Source organism: Tympanuchus pallidicinctus, unplaced genomic scaffold (assembly GCF_026119805.1).
Source record: "Tympanuchus pallidicinctus isolate F22 unplaced genomic scaffold, pur_lepc_1.0 scaffold15, whole genome shotgun sequence".
In the NCBI taxonomy this organism is placed as follows: Eukaryota; Metazoa; Chordata; class Aves; order Galliformes; family Phasianidae; genus Tympanuchus; species Tympanuchus pallidicinctus.
The window spans coordinates 14441347-14456226 of NW_026294669.1; the positions used below are offsets into that span (position 1 = coordinate 14441347).

Sequence of the window (14880 nt, forward strand, 5' to 3'; positions counted from 1 at the left end):
CTGTGGACCAGCTTGTGGAGGCAAAGGGACTGCTGCAACTTTGGCCATCACAGGGACAAGGATGGAAGTGTTAGGGAGGTGGCCAGGCAGCACCTGCAGGAGGCAGTCCTGCTGCAGGATGCTCTGCAAACACTTCCTACTTGAACAGCCCCATTTCCTAGAGCTAGAGGCAAGTGAGTTGGAGAGATGCTTCAGGAAATGTGGAGTTCCACGGGTGGTTCAGGCCTGAATGGGGTCGTGGGTAAAGTCAAGGCAATTATGAGGAAGTGCTCTGACCACGAGCTCATGTCGCCTGTCAGCTCCACTAAGAGACATCTTATGACATGAGCAGGGATCTTGTTAGTAGAACAGAGCCTGAAAGCCATCCAAAGCTGACAAACCTTTTCCAAACCACTAGCCTGGACTCAAAATGCAGCATCATGGGATTTCCCTGTACCTATATTATGGTGCTGCTCAATTATGTGCGTTACAATATTTTTATCTCTCCCTTAGAAGCCCCGAGTGTTGATTCACAAGTGATGACAGGAGAATGGGCAAGGAAAACCATCATTTGGAGTCAGAGCCTACAACTTTGGGAAGCAGGCTAGGCAGCCTGGCCTCACAGATCAAAACATCACCATTTCCAAGGATGTTCAAAGTGAAAGATGAAGGAGCTTGGGATGACTGAGAGAATCTTCGTTTTGCCTCATTGCTCTGTTGCATCTCATTGGGACTACAGCTGGAAAAGGAGCTGGAGGGGGAAAGCCATGAAGACCTCAACAATGAAGCTTCCCCTCCACTCTTTCAGAGTGCCCACTGCAGCTGTATTTTCAGGCCAAATTCAGATGCATCAGCTGTGATTTGGGATGGATGAAGATAGCACAGGAATCTGACAGCCATCAACAATGGAAGTGCCATTTCCTCCTCCAGCTAATGAGATCTACATTAGAAGAAACAGTTGACCTCAACAAATGACATCAGCAGGAAAGAGAGCAAAAGGCAAGGAACAATGTGACTTGTCATGCTTGCCAAACTGATCTAAGACTCATTGTCCCCATATCTGTCTGAACTGGAGCCAGCCCTCATCACCTGTTTGAAGCTTCACTTTCTGGCCAGCCAGAAAACACACTGTTGAAAAGACCTCCAAGTAGAGGAAGTAGAGGAGCACAGAGAAAGATCTAGAGTTTCACTGTTGTTTGAATGGAATGAGCTGCTTTTGCCAATTGTCAGGCAGCAATCACAGTCCAATGAATGGCAGAATAAACCAAGTTCCTTCTGCAGCCAAATTCCGTTGACACCTCCACAGGGTTGGTTTCCACCATCCATCACAACATCTGCTGAGATCCACGGGAAGGGGAGAGGGTGTAGCTCTCTGTCCCCACTCTGGGTTATTTTCACAGCTGGGAAAGGAGGTGGTGGACCTGGATGAGAAGGTTTGAGGCTTTTCCAAAGCAGCTCACAAAAACTGTGAAACCAAAGCCAGAGCTTAAAAACTGGAGCTCCAGATCAGCAGCTCCAAAAGTGTCATTGGCATCAAACCTAGAAGCGGCTTGTGCCCCAGAAAGGCATTTCCCTGGTCCTACCCAAGCAGGTTTTTTTCTGTGCACAAGTAAAATCTCCCAGCCAAATACCTGCCTTCCTCATTGGGATAGAAACCTGAAAGAAAGACTTAGAGTTCATGAGTATCTGCAACAGCTCTAGAGCACACAGCCTCAGGAGGCACATGCAGGGCAGTAGGCGTGACATGCAGACCTTTTTCCTGCCCAGATATAAGACTTTGGGAAAAGAACTCAACAGAGCAAAGATGGAGCTGCATTGATTTACATCAGCTGACTATGAGTCCCTTTAAAATCAGTTCCAGGTGAGCTGCATGGAGCTGCCCAGAAACTGCTTGCGAGTTTCTCTCCACATTCCCTGGTGCCAAAACACGCTGAAGCTGAGGATTCACAGGCAACTAAAAACGGTTCCTTTGGGAGAAGCCGTTCCACGCATGCTTCCCTATAAGCTATCCCAGCAGAGTGGCAATGTTTAGAAACCAAATTGGTCATCACTGGCAATGGTAAAACTGGACAAAAATAGCAGAAAAAAATTTCACAATTTCCTGCACATTTTTCTGATTGTTCCACTAAAACATGTTAGGCTGTCCAAAAGAGAAGAATGGTTTCAGCAAGCAAAACAACAGTAATCACCTGCTTTGCTAAGTGTTTGCAAATACCATGAACTACTTTTCTTAGCCAAATATAATTCCTTTCCACCACCATCAGCCACTTCACCCATTTACTCACTGTGACTAATGGGAGGGGAGATTGTTGCCTTATCTTCCAAGGGAAAAAAAAAAGAAAAGAATTTTAACTCTCAAACTTTCATTTTAGTTGGAAAGTGCTCTCCTCATCATTTCTTTGCCCTTCAGAATGGGTGACCCCATCACATTGGTGGCATGAAATCATCTGGCTTTGGTCACTTAAATATTCAGCAGCAGAAGACAGCATCGAGCTAAATCCTCTCTGGCACAGTGTCAGGGATGTCAAGACCTTTAAAACACTTCTCCCAAACCATCACTGCTCTTGGGCACATCCTTCATCAGATTATCCATTCTGCTAATTGAGCTATCAGAGCTGCATTGCAAGGGAAATTTGTTTATATTTATTCCTTTCTGGGTTGTAGACATTGCCAATGGAGTCTTCAAAATAAGAAAAGAAAAACCCTCTGACTCGCTGCCCAGAAACTCAATTCCAAAAGCCTCCTCCCAACCTCTGTTTACAAAATTATAAGCTTTCTTTGTCCTAACCATTTTCCTGTTACAATAATATTCTTCATCTTCTGACTTTTTTTGTTGTTGTTCATGGAAAAAATGATTTCATTGTGAAAGGATTTCTTATGAATCAATATGGCAAAAGAAACACAGAGATATTTGCAGTAAATCACCCTTGAAGCAAAGACATGTAGAGAAGGAGTTACAAGAACAAGAAGTAGATAATCCCAAGCCATTTCCAGAGGGAAGAAGGTTATATTTTCCATATACTGTATCTGGTTTTTGTGTCACAAAACACGTCGATATTTATATAAAGTATTTTTTTTCCTGTACCGTAGGGTTATGATTACATGAAATGAGTTTCCAAAAATTATAAAAATTGGCGTCTTCTAGGTAACAAATGGAAGAACTGAGATATTGAGTTCAAACCAGCTACAGCTCGGCCCTTTTTGAAGTTAGGAGCAGCAGAAGGCTGACTTCCATCCAGTGAGTTCCCTCCATTGCTGGAATGGCCACATGCAACACAGAGCTCTGATTTTCCAGAGCTTTGTAGCTCCATTCACCCACTTGTCCACAGCTGGCTGGGTCTCTGTGCTTGGAGGTAGGCTTGCTTCTCCCCTCCCATAAAGTGAACTCTGTCATCACCATCTCCTCAGAGAAGATTTGGCAGGGCCAAATGCCTGGCGACTGGAGGATGCCGCTGGATCGCAGAGTTCTTGGAAGCCCTGGCGGGGAGCAGCCTGTCTGAGCCACGCACTGAGCTGGGTGTTAGGTACCAAGCTGTTCTCATCAAGGAGACAGCTGAAAGCCATTTGGAGAGCATCTGGATGGAATCAGGGCTGGCTGCTGCCCAGGGGACTGAGACACATCCTCTGAGCAATTTGCTCCCACAGTGACCTAAAGCTTGGACAGGTAAATGAAGGAAGTATGATACCTTCCAATAACTCCCTGAGACCAGAGAATCAGGTGAAAGTCATTCTACGGGCTTTTCATTGAAGCATAGTTTGTGGACAGTGCAAGTGTGCAGCATCCTGCATGGCAGCAGAGAAACCAAAGACAGTAATAGATAGAAGCTCAGATGTGCAAGCACACAAGCATCCCGTAAAGAAATAAAAGTAAAGCCAGACTTCTCTCAGCTGAATCCAGCTGTAGGCAGACATTTGGGGTCATGTCCCAGAGGAGGGGAGAGAATCCTTGGACTTCAAAAACCACAGAGAAAGACTGGTGTGGTGTCTGGGTTGCCTATGGTGTGGCCTGTAGCCCATCTCCAGCCATGGTGGAAAGTGGCTGGGTCCTGGACCAATATGCCACCTGTGCTGTAGTCTCAGCACAATTTAATCTTAGGGTCTTATAAAGCATTGGGCCTATCTGACCTTGCATGGGAATATAGCACCTACAAGAAGGGCAAACGACAACCAGGCAGGAGGGCTGCTGGGCTTTGGGGACAGCATCTGGTGTACCAAAGGTCTTGTCCTTACCCATTAACACAGAACTCACAACCAACTCATCACCTTCTGTTCACAATTTTGCTGGACTAATACCTGCTGTTTAATTGCAACATGCTAGCTCACACGCCCTCACCACCAGTACAGAGCACTCAGTAGAGCTGCAAGCTATGCTAATCCAACCTCTTCCCCTTCTCTGTAGATGGACAGAAACAAGCAAAGCAGGAACTGGATCTTCATTAACCTCCCCAGCCACCCTTCTAGTGCTAAGTGCACTGACAGCAGAAGGGACTCAGCCCTTACAGCTTTCACACTCAGCACAAGGTCCTGAGGACACCACAAGAAGTCACCAGTTCCTGTGGATCACTGAGCAATGTGCAGAGTTCAACCAGCACCGAGCCCCCCTCCGTGAGGCTGAGGATAACTCTTCACCTTTCCAGTGACAGAACTGCCAGAGCTCTGTGTGCACTGGCTGATTACACGAATCTTTTTTTTCTCTCATTATTTTCCAGGAAAAGCTGGCACTCCAGCTGTCCCAGCACTCTCTTGCCCTTAAAAACCTGCCTTTCTTCTTGCGTGTCAAATACACCGATCCATATGAGGAGCAGCACCAAGCCTGGAAAGCTGGCCTGAGGCCGGGAGAAATGTCAATAGGAGAGGAAGTATCTGTCATATCCACACACACAAGGCTCCATCAGCCAAGTCCTTTTGGCCTGCTGCCCCTTCCTCCTCCTTCCAGCGGCCCCATCGGTAGGGACCGGCCGACCTCTAGTGGTATGAGCCCACAGTGCAAAGAGCATCTAGGCTGGGAGGAGGACCAGGTCTGGAGCTGAGCATCTTACACATGCAGTTTTCTTCCCTGAGTAATGAAAGGTCCCACACAGCTGGAGACGTTTGTGGAACTGAGGGACATGGTGAGTGGATATGGTGGTGATAGACTGATTGTTGGACTGGATGATCCTAGAGGTCTTTTCCAACCTTAATGATTTTATGAAATGTGATGGGGAGATCTCTGATCATCCAGAGATAAAAATAAAAAAATAAAAAAATAAAAAAGGGGTTGGGGGGGCTGGAGAAAATGGGTAGGACAGGAGGGAAGCTGCTCCAAGAGCTCAGATCTTTTGCGTTGCCTTGGGATCTTGCATTACCAAATCCTTTGGCATCTCCAGCTTGTGGTCCCCAAAGAGACCTCTAAGATGGCACTTGGTCCAAACGAAGGAGAGAGCAGAGATGGGACAGCAGGTTGCTGAGCTTGGAGACCTGGTGGTGAGCGTCCTTGGTTCATGCTCCTTGCTCTACATGGTCATTTGGGAAAAGCTCCACATCTCCCAGCAGAGTGAAGTAGAACACATAGCAGGGCCCAGTGGAAGCTCACGGTCACTGAATCAATGATAGATTAGAAAAGACCACAGTCTTTGAAGGGATGAAGGACAGCCATTGCCTGCTGCCCAGCAGCTGAGGCAGACAGCAGCCAGCCTGAGCAAGGCTGGGATTTCTCTCCCATGGGAGCGTGAGCTATAAAGAAGTGTGAAACCCTATCCCCAGGGATAATACTATCTGTATCAAAGGGCTCGAGGGGGCTGCTTCAAAATAGGAACTTGGCACAAGTTTCTTCTTCTCCTCACATCTTACCAAGAGGCACAGTGCCAAAATGTCATCTTGTCTGCTCCACACATCCCAGGAATGTCCTACAAATCTTTCCAGTGCTCCCAGGGTATTGCTACCCCCACCAACAGCCTCTCCCCACTCCTCTCAATGGAGGGCCCTGAGTACCATCACTGAGGAGCGAGGTTCCTAGGGTGCTACAAATAAGAGCTGTGGGTATGCTTGTAAAGATCTTTAGAAGATAGTATTGGCCAAACCGTGAGCACAGACCTTCTTTTTACCTCCCCTGAATGAGTACAAGGGAAGTAAGGAGCACAAAGCAAAGCTGGAAGGAATTAACCTGACTCTGTATAATTTGAAGGAGAGATTTCAGGTGGGGTGATCAGGGCCATAGGGTTTGAACACCCACAACGAGCCAGAGTCAGGCGAATCTGTGGCACTTTGGAAGCTATTCTATGCATTCATGAAGGTAATTCAAATCCCACAGTAAAATCCTAGAGGGACTAAGTCCAAAGGTGGTGCCAGTATCTCAAGTAGATCAATCCAAGCTGTCTCATATGGGAAAAAAAAATACAAAGACCATATCCTGAGTCACTGCAACCATTTGTTCCCACCCCACTGGAGCTTTTCCTCCTTGTTTTTGCCCTGCCATCCCACTGCACTTGCAAAATCTCAGCCCAGAGAAGGAGCCCACATAAACCAAAGCCCTTCCAGATTGCCTCAGTGTTAGCTGGACATTCAGCCACAAAATCACCCTTCTCCACGGCTCTCCCAAGTGGCTGCAGCACATCCCAGCAGAGCTCTGCTGAAGGCACTGCTGAATTCCTGCTCATTCCTGCATACGGCTTTCATTACAGCCCTGTTCTTCTGGCAAGGGCTCTGTGCACAGTCACGAGAAGCTGCTCGCTGGTGGCTTGTTTTATCCAGTTGATGGAGGCTGGAAACAATGAGCTTGCAAATATTGCATTCCTCTACTCCTGTTTTTCTTTCTTACAGAATGAAGGGGGGAGTAAAGAGTGGGTAGTGCTGCAACACAGACTTAACAGAGATGGGAAAAAAGAGACCATAGGGGCATTTCTGCTCTGTACTGAGTATAGATGCATGCAAGCATACCTGTGTGTGCTTTGCACATCCCTCTCCAGGGACCATCTAGGCTGTCTGGCATGGTTACAGGCTCCATACATAACTACAAACTCCCCAACTTGGAGCAAAACTCAGGAGAACCCCAACCACCAGGAACAGAGAACTGCCACCACAGTCACACAGCTGTCCCAGTATCATCAGGGCAGATGTACCCCTCTGTCCCTTCAGCCTAACTGGCAGAAATATGGAAGGAGAGAGTCCTACATCCAAAAGGAAGAGCCCAGTTTTGGAGATACTGTCTTACTTACCATCAGCTGAGAACTTTCTGCTGGATCCAGCTGCCATCAGAGTAACGAAATGGTGGAAAGGCAGGGTGAGAGCCAGGAGGGTGCAAATCTCCCTAGGAGCAAGGGGCTGCAATGAGGAAGAGTTTAGTCCCTCTTGGTTATCCCACCACAAAGGCAAGGATGCATCCAACTGGAGTCCATCAGCACTGCAACTCAATACAGACAGGAGGTAGAGCATGAATGAGGGAGGAAATAAAGGCACAGAGGAAGCATTAAAAGCTTTCCTTATCCTGGGCTAGGGCAGAGGGACTGCGAACAAGGGGCTTCCTATACCTTTACTAAATACTGCTTTTATTAAGGTAAGTGGACCAGGCTGGACTTGTTACCACTTCACGCCCACAATTGCTGGCAGGTGAAAGGATGAGGATATGATTGAGGATATGATTGATTCTCCCTTCTAACTAGGGAGAACAGAGGTGCCTCGTGCGGCTTTATCACACCTAAGCATGTGAATTAGGCTGCCTTGATGAGACTTTGACCCGATATTACTTTGATCACCTGCCACAGGCTGCATCCCCTGGGGGATCCTCTAGGCTTCAGCACTTGAGCCCAGGACTTCATGTTTGCAATAACCACAGTCCTCCGCTGGGAGCATCAGTCCCGTGGGAGCTGAGGCTGTTTGGCTGGGGCACCCTGCCCATGGGTGAGCTTTAGCAATGGCTGTGAAGAGCCCACAGTCAGGGGTCGGCAGCGCTGGAGCATCCTGCAACTAGCTCCAGGTTGCACCTCGGTCCTGCATGCTCCGAGCCCCTTGGTGCAGCAACATACAGATCTGTCTGCACCTGAGCTCTTCCCACCAGTGCAGAACGGGAGCACAGTTCAGAAGAGAAAAGCTGCAGAAGCCGCGAACAGGCAAGAAGACGTCAGCTCCTGCCAGGCCCGTTTTGGGCATGCGTCAGCCCAAGGGCTCCATCCGCCTCTTGGAGGCACCTCCCTGTAGATGGAGCCCGAACCTCACAAGGCAGAGTACAGCGCGGTCCTATACCCACGCCCGGCTCCCAGGGACCTCCCACCGCCGCCCTGCTCCGACAGGACCCGGCGCACAGCCCCTCTTTTCCCTTTCCTCAGTCACCCCCGGGGTTGCAGCTCCACTCCCTCTCCAGGTGAACGATAGCAGAAGGCCATACGATCCCTCTTCCTTTAGTATTTAACCCTGATCCTCTTCGTTGTCATTTTCTGTTCACTGTAGCCGTGGAGAATGGGTAACTGCTGCACCACAGATCATGTCTGTGCCCACCTCCAAGAGGTGACACCTCCCCAAGATTACGATGATACCCCTAGAGCTGTTTCAGTGATGGTTTTTTTCTCATCAGCAACTCAATAACAGGCTTAGAATCATAGAACCATAGAATCACTCGGGTTGGAAGGGGCTCTTAAAGGCCATCTAGTTCAACCCCCCTGCAATGAACAGGGACACCTACAGCTTGATCAGGTGCTCAGTGCCCTTCCAGCCCAACCTTGAGTGTCTCCAGGGGCAGGGCTTTATCCTCTTGGGTTTGGCATTGTTGACATGGATGAACTTTGGTGCTGTACGTGTTGCCTATGTAGGATACTTTGCACCCATTCCACCCCGGAGATGCCAGCTGGCTCTCAGCCCACAAATGATGCCCATGAAAGGCTGGGCTGGGTCACATCTTCTGTCCCCATGGGAACACCACTGAGGGGTTCCACCACTGTGAGCAAGTCTGGGAGAGGGTAAACGAGAAAGAAGAAGAAAGTGCCCTCCTCCCCACCAGCAGTACCTGGTTTTACCCCAGTGTGCTCATCCCTGCCTTCTGCAGGTGGGCAGCAGAGAACCCCCCCCAAGAAACTCTCCTGGGTGGCCCCAAGACAGCCGAGCAGGTGCTAAGATAAGGGGAAAAAGCATCTCAGCTTTAGGAACCCAAAGGAAGGGGCATGGTGGGCAACAGGGAGGCAACAGAGGCTCCTGGCTGAATCTGGTGGTACCTGGTGATGGTGACACCAGGGTCACCCAGCCTGGCCTGGGGACAGCTGCAGCCTGCAGAGAAGGAGCCCTGAAACACCAGCACTGTGCAGCCCAGCGAGAGAGCGCGGGCGGCAGATAAGAACATGTTGAGGAAAAACACAAACCAGAAGCTCCCGAGGAATTTTGGAAAGGAAATGGGGAATTAACTGCAGAAAAAAAAAAAAAAAAAAAAAGAAAAGAAAAAAAAAAGAAAAAGAAAAAGCAGAGAGGGAGCAGGAAGGCATGGCGTTTGCTGGCTTACAGCAAGCCACTCTCATTCCCTGGTGCACAACACACCCACCTGCATCCCTATTGCTGGTTTTGGGGTGCCCATAACCGTTTTCTTTCTTCCCCTATACTTGTTTTACCCCTCCACTTCTGCACAGGCCCCTCAGCACGGGGTCCTCTGAGCAGCCCCCTCCATCCGCTCCTCGCCCCACAGCTATTTCAGAGGAAGGCAGGAGGTATTTTTAGTGCTGCCGGCTCCCAGGAGAAGCTCAGAGCCTGTGAGCCGCAGCAGTGCTGGCGCCAGAGAAACTGCTGCTGCTCTGGCTGATATTTCTTGTCTAATTAAACTCAATCCATCCCGGGGGCCGGGGCTTGGCCACCAACTCAGCAAGGAAGGGAAGGAACAGAGCAGAGAGCTGGGGGCTCTGATTGATGCTGGGAATCACTCTCTGAGCCCGGGAAAAGGCAGGGATGCGACTTGGGGAGGGGGGACTACTTTGTTTTGCCAGGAATGGGGGAGCAGGACTGTCCCTAAAGGGGCAGTGAATGGAGTTTGAGGAGCACAGAGCTCAGCCCTAATGGCGACATGGGGTTGGAGGGAACATTGTTCATCACCCCCCTCAGTGCCAGGGATAACAGGATACAATGAGCCCCCACTGCTCAAAGGGAGCACCAGTAAAGAGGGACCCCCTTTGTCAAACAAAGGCCAGAACAGAGCCAGAGCCACACAGCAGCCCCAACATTCCCCAGTTAGCCCACATCTGGTGAGCAGCACTGTAGTTACACCTCCCCCAGCCCAACTTTGAAGACTGGGGGGGCACAGCTGCAGAAAACACAGCACCCCCATGATGGTTGTTGGGCTTCCCCTCCCCCCACGCCCCCCATGCAAAAAGAATAGAACATTTATTTCCGTGCTCCCTTAGAATGTGAGATATGTTCCGAGTGACCCGGACACCAAGCGGGCATTCCAAGCAACAGTATATTTAATATAACTGATTTTTTGTTTTTACCACTTTATAAAGCCATACAATGAACTGCGGAGAATCAGACATCTGTACAAAGGGGAAGACAAAAGCAGAGTCACATTCACACGCAGACACGGTGCAACCAAAGTCATCTTTACACACGCGACGACGCCATGGGCACAAAGATACAAAATATAACATATTTCTTTTCCATCTATATAAATACACAGAAAGGGGCAAGTCTGAAAGTCTTGAACTGTTCATTAACACTGATCAGCAAATAAATCTGTAACATTCCCAAAGTAACAAAGACAACAGGAAAAAGAAAAAACCACGCAAAACACGGCAGTGCTGGATCCGCCAACAGAAATGTTGGGTTGTTTCCTTTTTTTTTTTCTTTTTTTTTTTTTCTCCTTCTTCTTTTCCTTAAAAAGGAGAGAGGAAAAAAAAAAAAAAAAAATAGTAACCCCAACCCAACCTCGCAATTTGCAAAACAAACGAACGGAATCAAACAAGCCCCTGCGGGCTCTTCTGCTGTCTGATCTCCCTGCCTGCTCCAACGGGAAGGGTTCCATTTGCCGATGATGCCGTCTGGGTTTTTGGGCCGGCCGGCTCCGTACCTGCCCAACCTGCTGGGCAGGGTGTGCTCCGGTTTGACTGTTTCACTGCTAAAAAAAAATCAATGCCCAGAGGCTATGGCCACATCCAGGTGTTTCCTGGAGGCTGGGACAAAGCCTGGCTCTGCTTGTGGGACCCCTTCCCACAGCATCAGCACAGCAAGAGGGGCTGGAACTAGATTTTCTCCCCACTATCCCTACCAACTCCAACAGTTCTACAACTCTATGATATTCCATGCTTGGTCAGCACGCGTTACATCCAGAACTACCAAAACCTGGCTTCATTTGGTTTGTTGTATCCAACAGGAAAGAACAACTTATTGCACAAAGGGTGCATCCCTCCAGCAGACAGCGACACAACCAAACCCCCAGATAATTACTGGGTCAGATGGGAAACCCCCAGGAGCCTTCCTGTAAGGCAGCAACACCGACAGCAAAGGGAAGAGGGATGGGAATGGGAAGGTTCTCCAAAGAACAAATCAACACAAAAAGGTGACGTACAACAAATGTACACACGCAAAAAAAAAAAAAAAAAAAAAAAAAAAAAAAAAAAAAAAAAATTATATATATATATATATATATATGTGGGGAAAAGTGCGTTTTTAAGGATATCTTTGGCAAGAATATATGCAGTTCTTTGTGCAGGAAGGAGGGATGTGTTGGTGTGTGTGAGAGAGAGAACACCCGGTGGTGTGGTTACAATGGGACATGAGCAGGGTGAACGCGCACAAGCTCGACTCTCTGATACCGCAACTGCATGGCAAAGCCAAAGAAAAACCAAAGGATCTCATCCATCCTTTTTGTAAAGAAAAATATTGACACGGTACTGGGTCCCCGACAACCCAACTGGTGGGGAGTTACAGCCAAAAAAAAGTAACTTTTAAAAGGAGATAAAGAAGGAAAGTGCCTTAAAGGGAGCTGACAAATGCCCGCGGACATCATTGGAAGCTCTACGTTAAAAACTACACAATGGTTAACGTTTGCCATTCAGACACAGGCTATATCTCCAGCTTGAGCATCATTGTGGAGCCTTGAAGCAGGCGTGATGCTACCAGCACCTCTGGGTGCTCCAATCTGCTTTGCCCTATGGGACGGGAAGGTGAAGGGGAGACTCAAGCACCGAGGCAGTAGATTAAAATAAAATTACATTATTATCATCTCTTTTCTTTCTTAGCAGTGAGAAAACCAAGTCTGAAAAATAGAGACTTTCAAAAAAATATATATTTATATATCTATAAACACAGTGTTTCCTCTAATCGGTTACCGGCAGGGTGAGGAGATGACGGGTGAGATCATCTCTCATCTCGCTTGAATTTCGCAGAAGGAGGGAATCGCTTTAGAAACATCATTAAAAAATAAAAAGATAAAGTATGAAAAGGCCTTTGCATCCATGTGGATAGGGGGAGCCGGGAGGGGGAGAAGGCTCCGTCCTCCACGCATCCCACCACAGTCTCGCACCCAAATCCCCGCTACGCATCCATCACCTGCCATACACCAACCAGCCTCCGGCCACGCCGGCCCCTCCGCGCCCACGCCGTCGCTCTCTCGCGCACACACACACACACACGGTCACACGCATGTCCCCCATGTGGCACCTGCACGCCCCATCGGCGCTTCCCTTGCACCCAATTCGCTTCTGACGTGCAGGTGTTTGCCCCCAGGGCGGGGGAAGGCAGATAGAACAGGGGGGAGAATCGATGCGCGGAAAGCAAAATATGGCAAAAAAATAAATATTTTCAGAGTGTCAATTTAACCTTTTTTTCCTCCTTTAAATTTTGTTAGCTTACAGTATTTCGTCAGTATAGCTCCTATATATATTATAGCTATCAAGGCAAGGGTGGTCCGAGGGAGGCAAGTTCTCTGGGGGGCTGCAGCAGTAGGAGTCTAATTGTTTGCCTCCAGCAGGCTATCTGGGCCACTCTGCACCGAAACTTCTCCAGACATAAAAACCACAAAATACAACCTCTGAACCTTTGTGCTCGCAGCGCAGTGCTCAGCTCTGCCCCAAACCTGCACACTGCTCCCTCCACCAACCACCACCAGAGCCAGATCTGGGGCTGGGACCTCTGCTCCCCAACACCACAATGCTCAGCCATAAAGGCACAGGGCCCTCAGCCCCTGTGCATCCCCACACACAGGGAAAAGCCTGCAGTGCATTTGGGGTGCAAACCTTCAATCATGGGTAAGGCGGAGGGTGGCTCTCAGAGGACCTGTGGCCTCCACACAGAGCCAAAGCTGCCCAGCGATTGTTGATCCTTTGTTGTTGCTGTTGTTGTTTTCTAAATAATTTTTCTTCCTTCTCTCTTTTTTTTTTTTTTTAACGTGGCCTCCAAAAATAAAAACAAAAGAAAGCGCCTGAGTTACTTGTAGTCATTCGCCTTTCGTGCAACTTGAACGTCCATGCAATTTAAAAACTGCTTGCACATCTCCAAAGAGAGAGATAGGGCTGGCCACGGGTCCACTGCTCCGCACAGGAAACCCACCTGTGCAAGCATCTGCTATTATTATTATTATTATTATTGTAACATTTTTCTTTTTTTTTTTTTTCTTTTTTTTTTTTCTGTTAAGAGAATGTGTGACAGGCCACAGGAGAAAACTGTCAAAGAGGACTGGTGACAGGAGGGAAAAGAGGAAGATGGGCAAGGAGGTGCCTTCGTTCCTCCACCAGACCAGGAGTATCCTCCTCTTCCAGGCATGGAGCGCATGAGCTGCCCAGGAGTGGAGGAGATGCTGCACTGCCCCTCTGTGGGTGAAACTTGTGATGTCTCACCTGTGCTAGGCCATGGGCCAGCAGCTGAGGGTAGCCCAAAGCCAAGCACCCAGGCAACAAGAGGATTCGGGACCAAGCCGTTGCACACCCCAGCAGGGTGGCCAGCAGGTTTCAGTGTAAGCTGGCAGGACCCTCTGCTGCAGCATGGCGAGGGGAAGCTTCCAACGGCATCTCCTCCAGTGTCCTGCAGACCTGGGCTCACACAGCAGCAGGGCGTTATCCCCTGTATGCTGTGTCAAACATGCAGCAGACGTTCACCGATGAAGGCTTCTTTCATGGCTTTTGCTGTTTTGTCTCTTTTTTTTTTTTTTTTCCTCCAAATGACAACCATGCATTTGGTCTGGAGCAAACATAACCACTTGGTGTGGCCTCAGGACTGCAATGCCGAAAGCTGGGAACTCCTCTTGCTGCCATCTTCACTTTGGTCACCTTCCCTGTGGTGGGACATGCATCCGCATCCTCTCCCTGTTTGGCGTTGACTTCATGGCTCTGTTACATAGGTGTGTGGTTTGATTCTTCTATGTGTGTGTTTAGCTTGTGTCAAGTTTTTAGGGTTTTGTTTTGTTTTCTTGTCATTGTTTGCTGTTTTCCTCCACAATTCCAACCCTTCCCCCCCCCCAATTCACTTCCCTCTCCCACAATGCACTTCCTCACACTCCTTCTCGGATCAGCTCCAAGTCCTTCTCCAAAATTCAAGAATCACCCGCAAGCACCAGCTCATCTTTTCTGGCCAGAGCCAAGCATGACTCTGGAGACGAAGTTGACAATGGCCGCAGCTGGCTGGTCCGGGTCCAGCTCTGCAAAGAGGTGGCAGACGTTGTCTGTGGTGCTCCCTTGCTTCCTGGCCACAAAGCCGAAGAGCCTGGGTGGGGAGAAGACGAGAGGCTCAGTGAGGTTTGCCAGTGCTGCTCACCCAAGGAACACCACCCATCCTCTTCCAGTATGGCCATGTTAATCCTGTGCTCTTCAACATTCATCTTGCATGGCCCACAAGGAAATACCCTATTCTCCAAAGAGCCCACATGAAGACCAGCCTAAACCTCCTCTCGGTTCTTTGAAGACCAACACTCTCGGTCAAACCCTCTTTGCTCAGACCATCCCAGCTACTCAACCCACGACTGTC

The 14880-nt window shown here is 48.8% G+C and overlaps 1 protein-coding gene across 21 annotated transcripts in view; it reads right to left on the bottom strand.

The window, feature by feature from the left end:
- Nucleotides 1–10366: 10366 nt before the first annotated feature.
- Nucleotides 10367–14880, bottom strand: part of TNS1 (tensin 1) — a 49368-nt gene continuing 44854 nt past the window's right edge. For all 21 annotated transcript variants that reach the window (XM_052674770.1, XM_052674789.1, XM_052674788.1 and 18 more), the window contains one exon: nucleotides 10367–14619. In XM_052674770.1, the coding sequence (XP_052530730.1) occupies nucleotides 14475–14619 (145 nt within the window). In that variant the 3' untranslated portion in view covers nucleotides 10367–14474. The remainder of the gene's footprint in view (nucleotides 14620–14880) is intronic.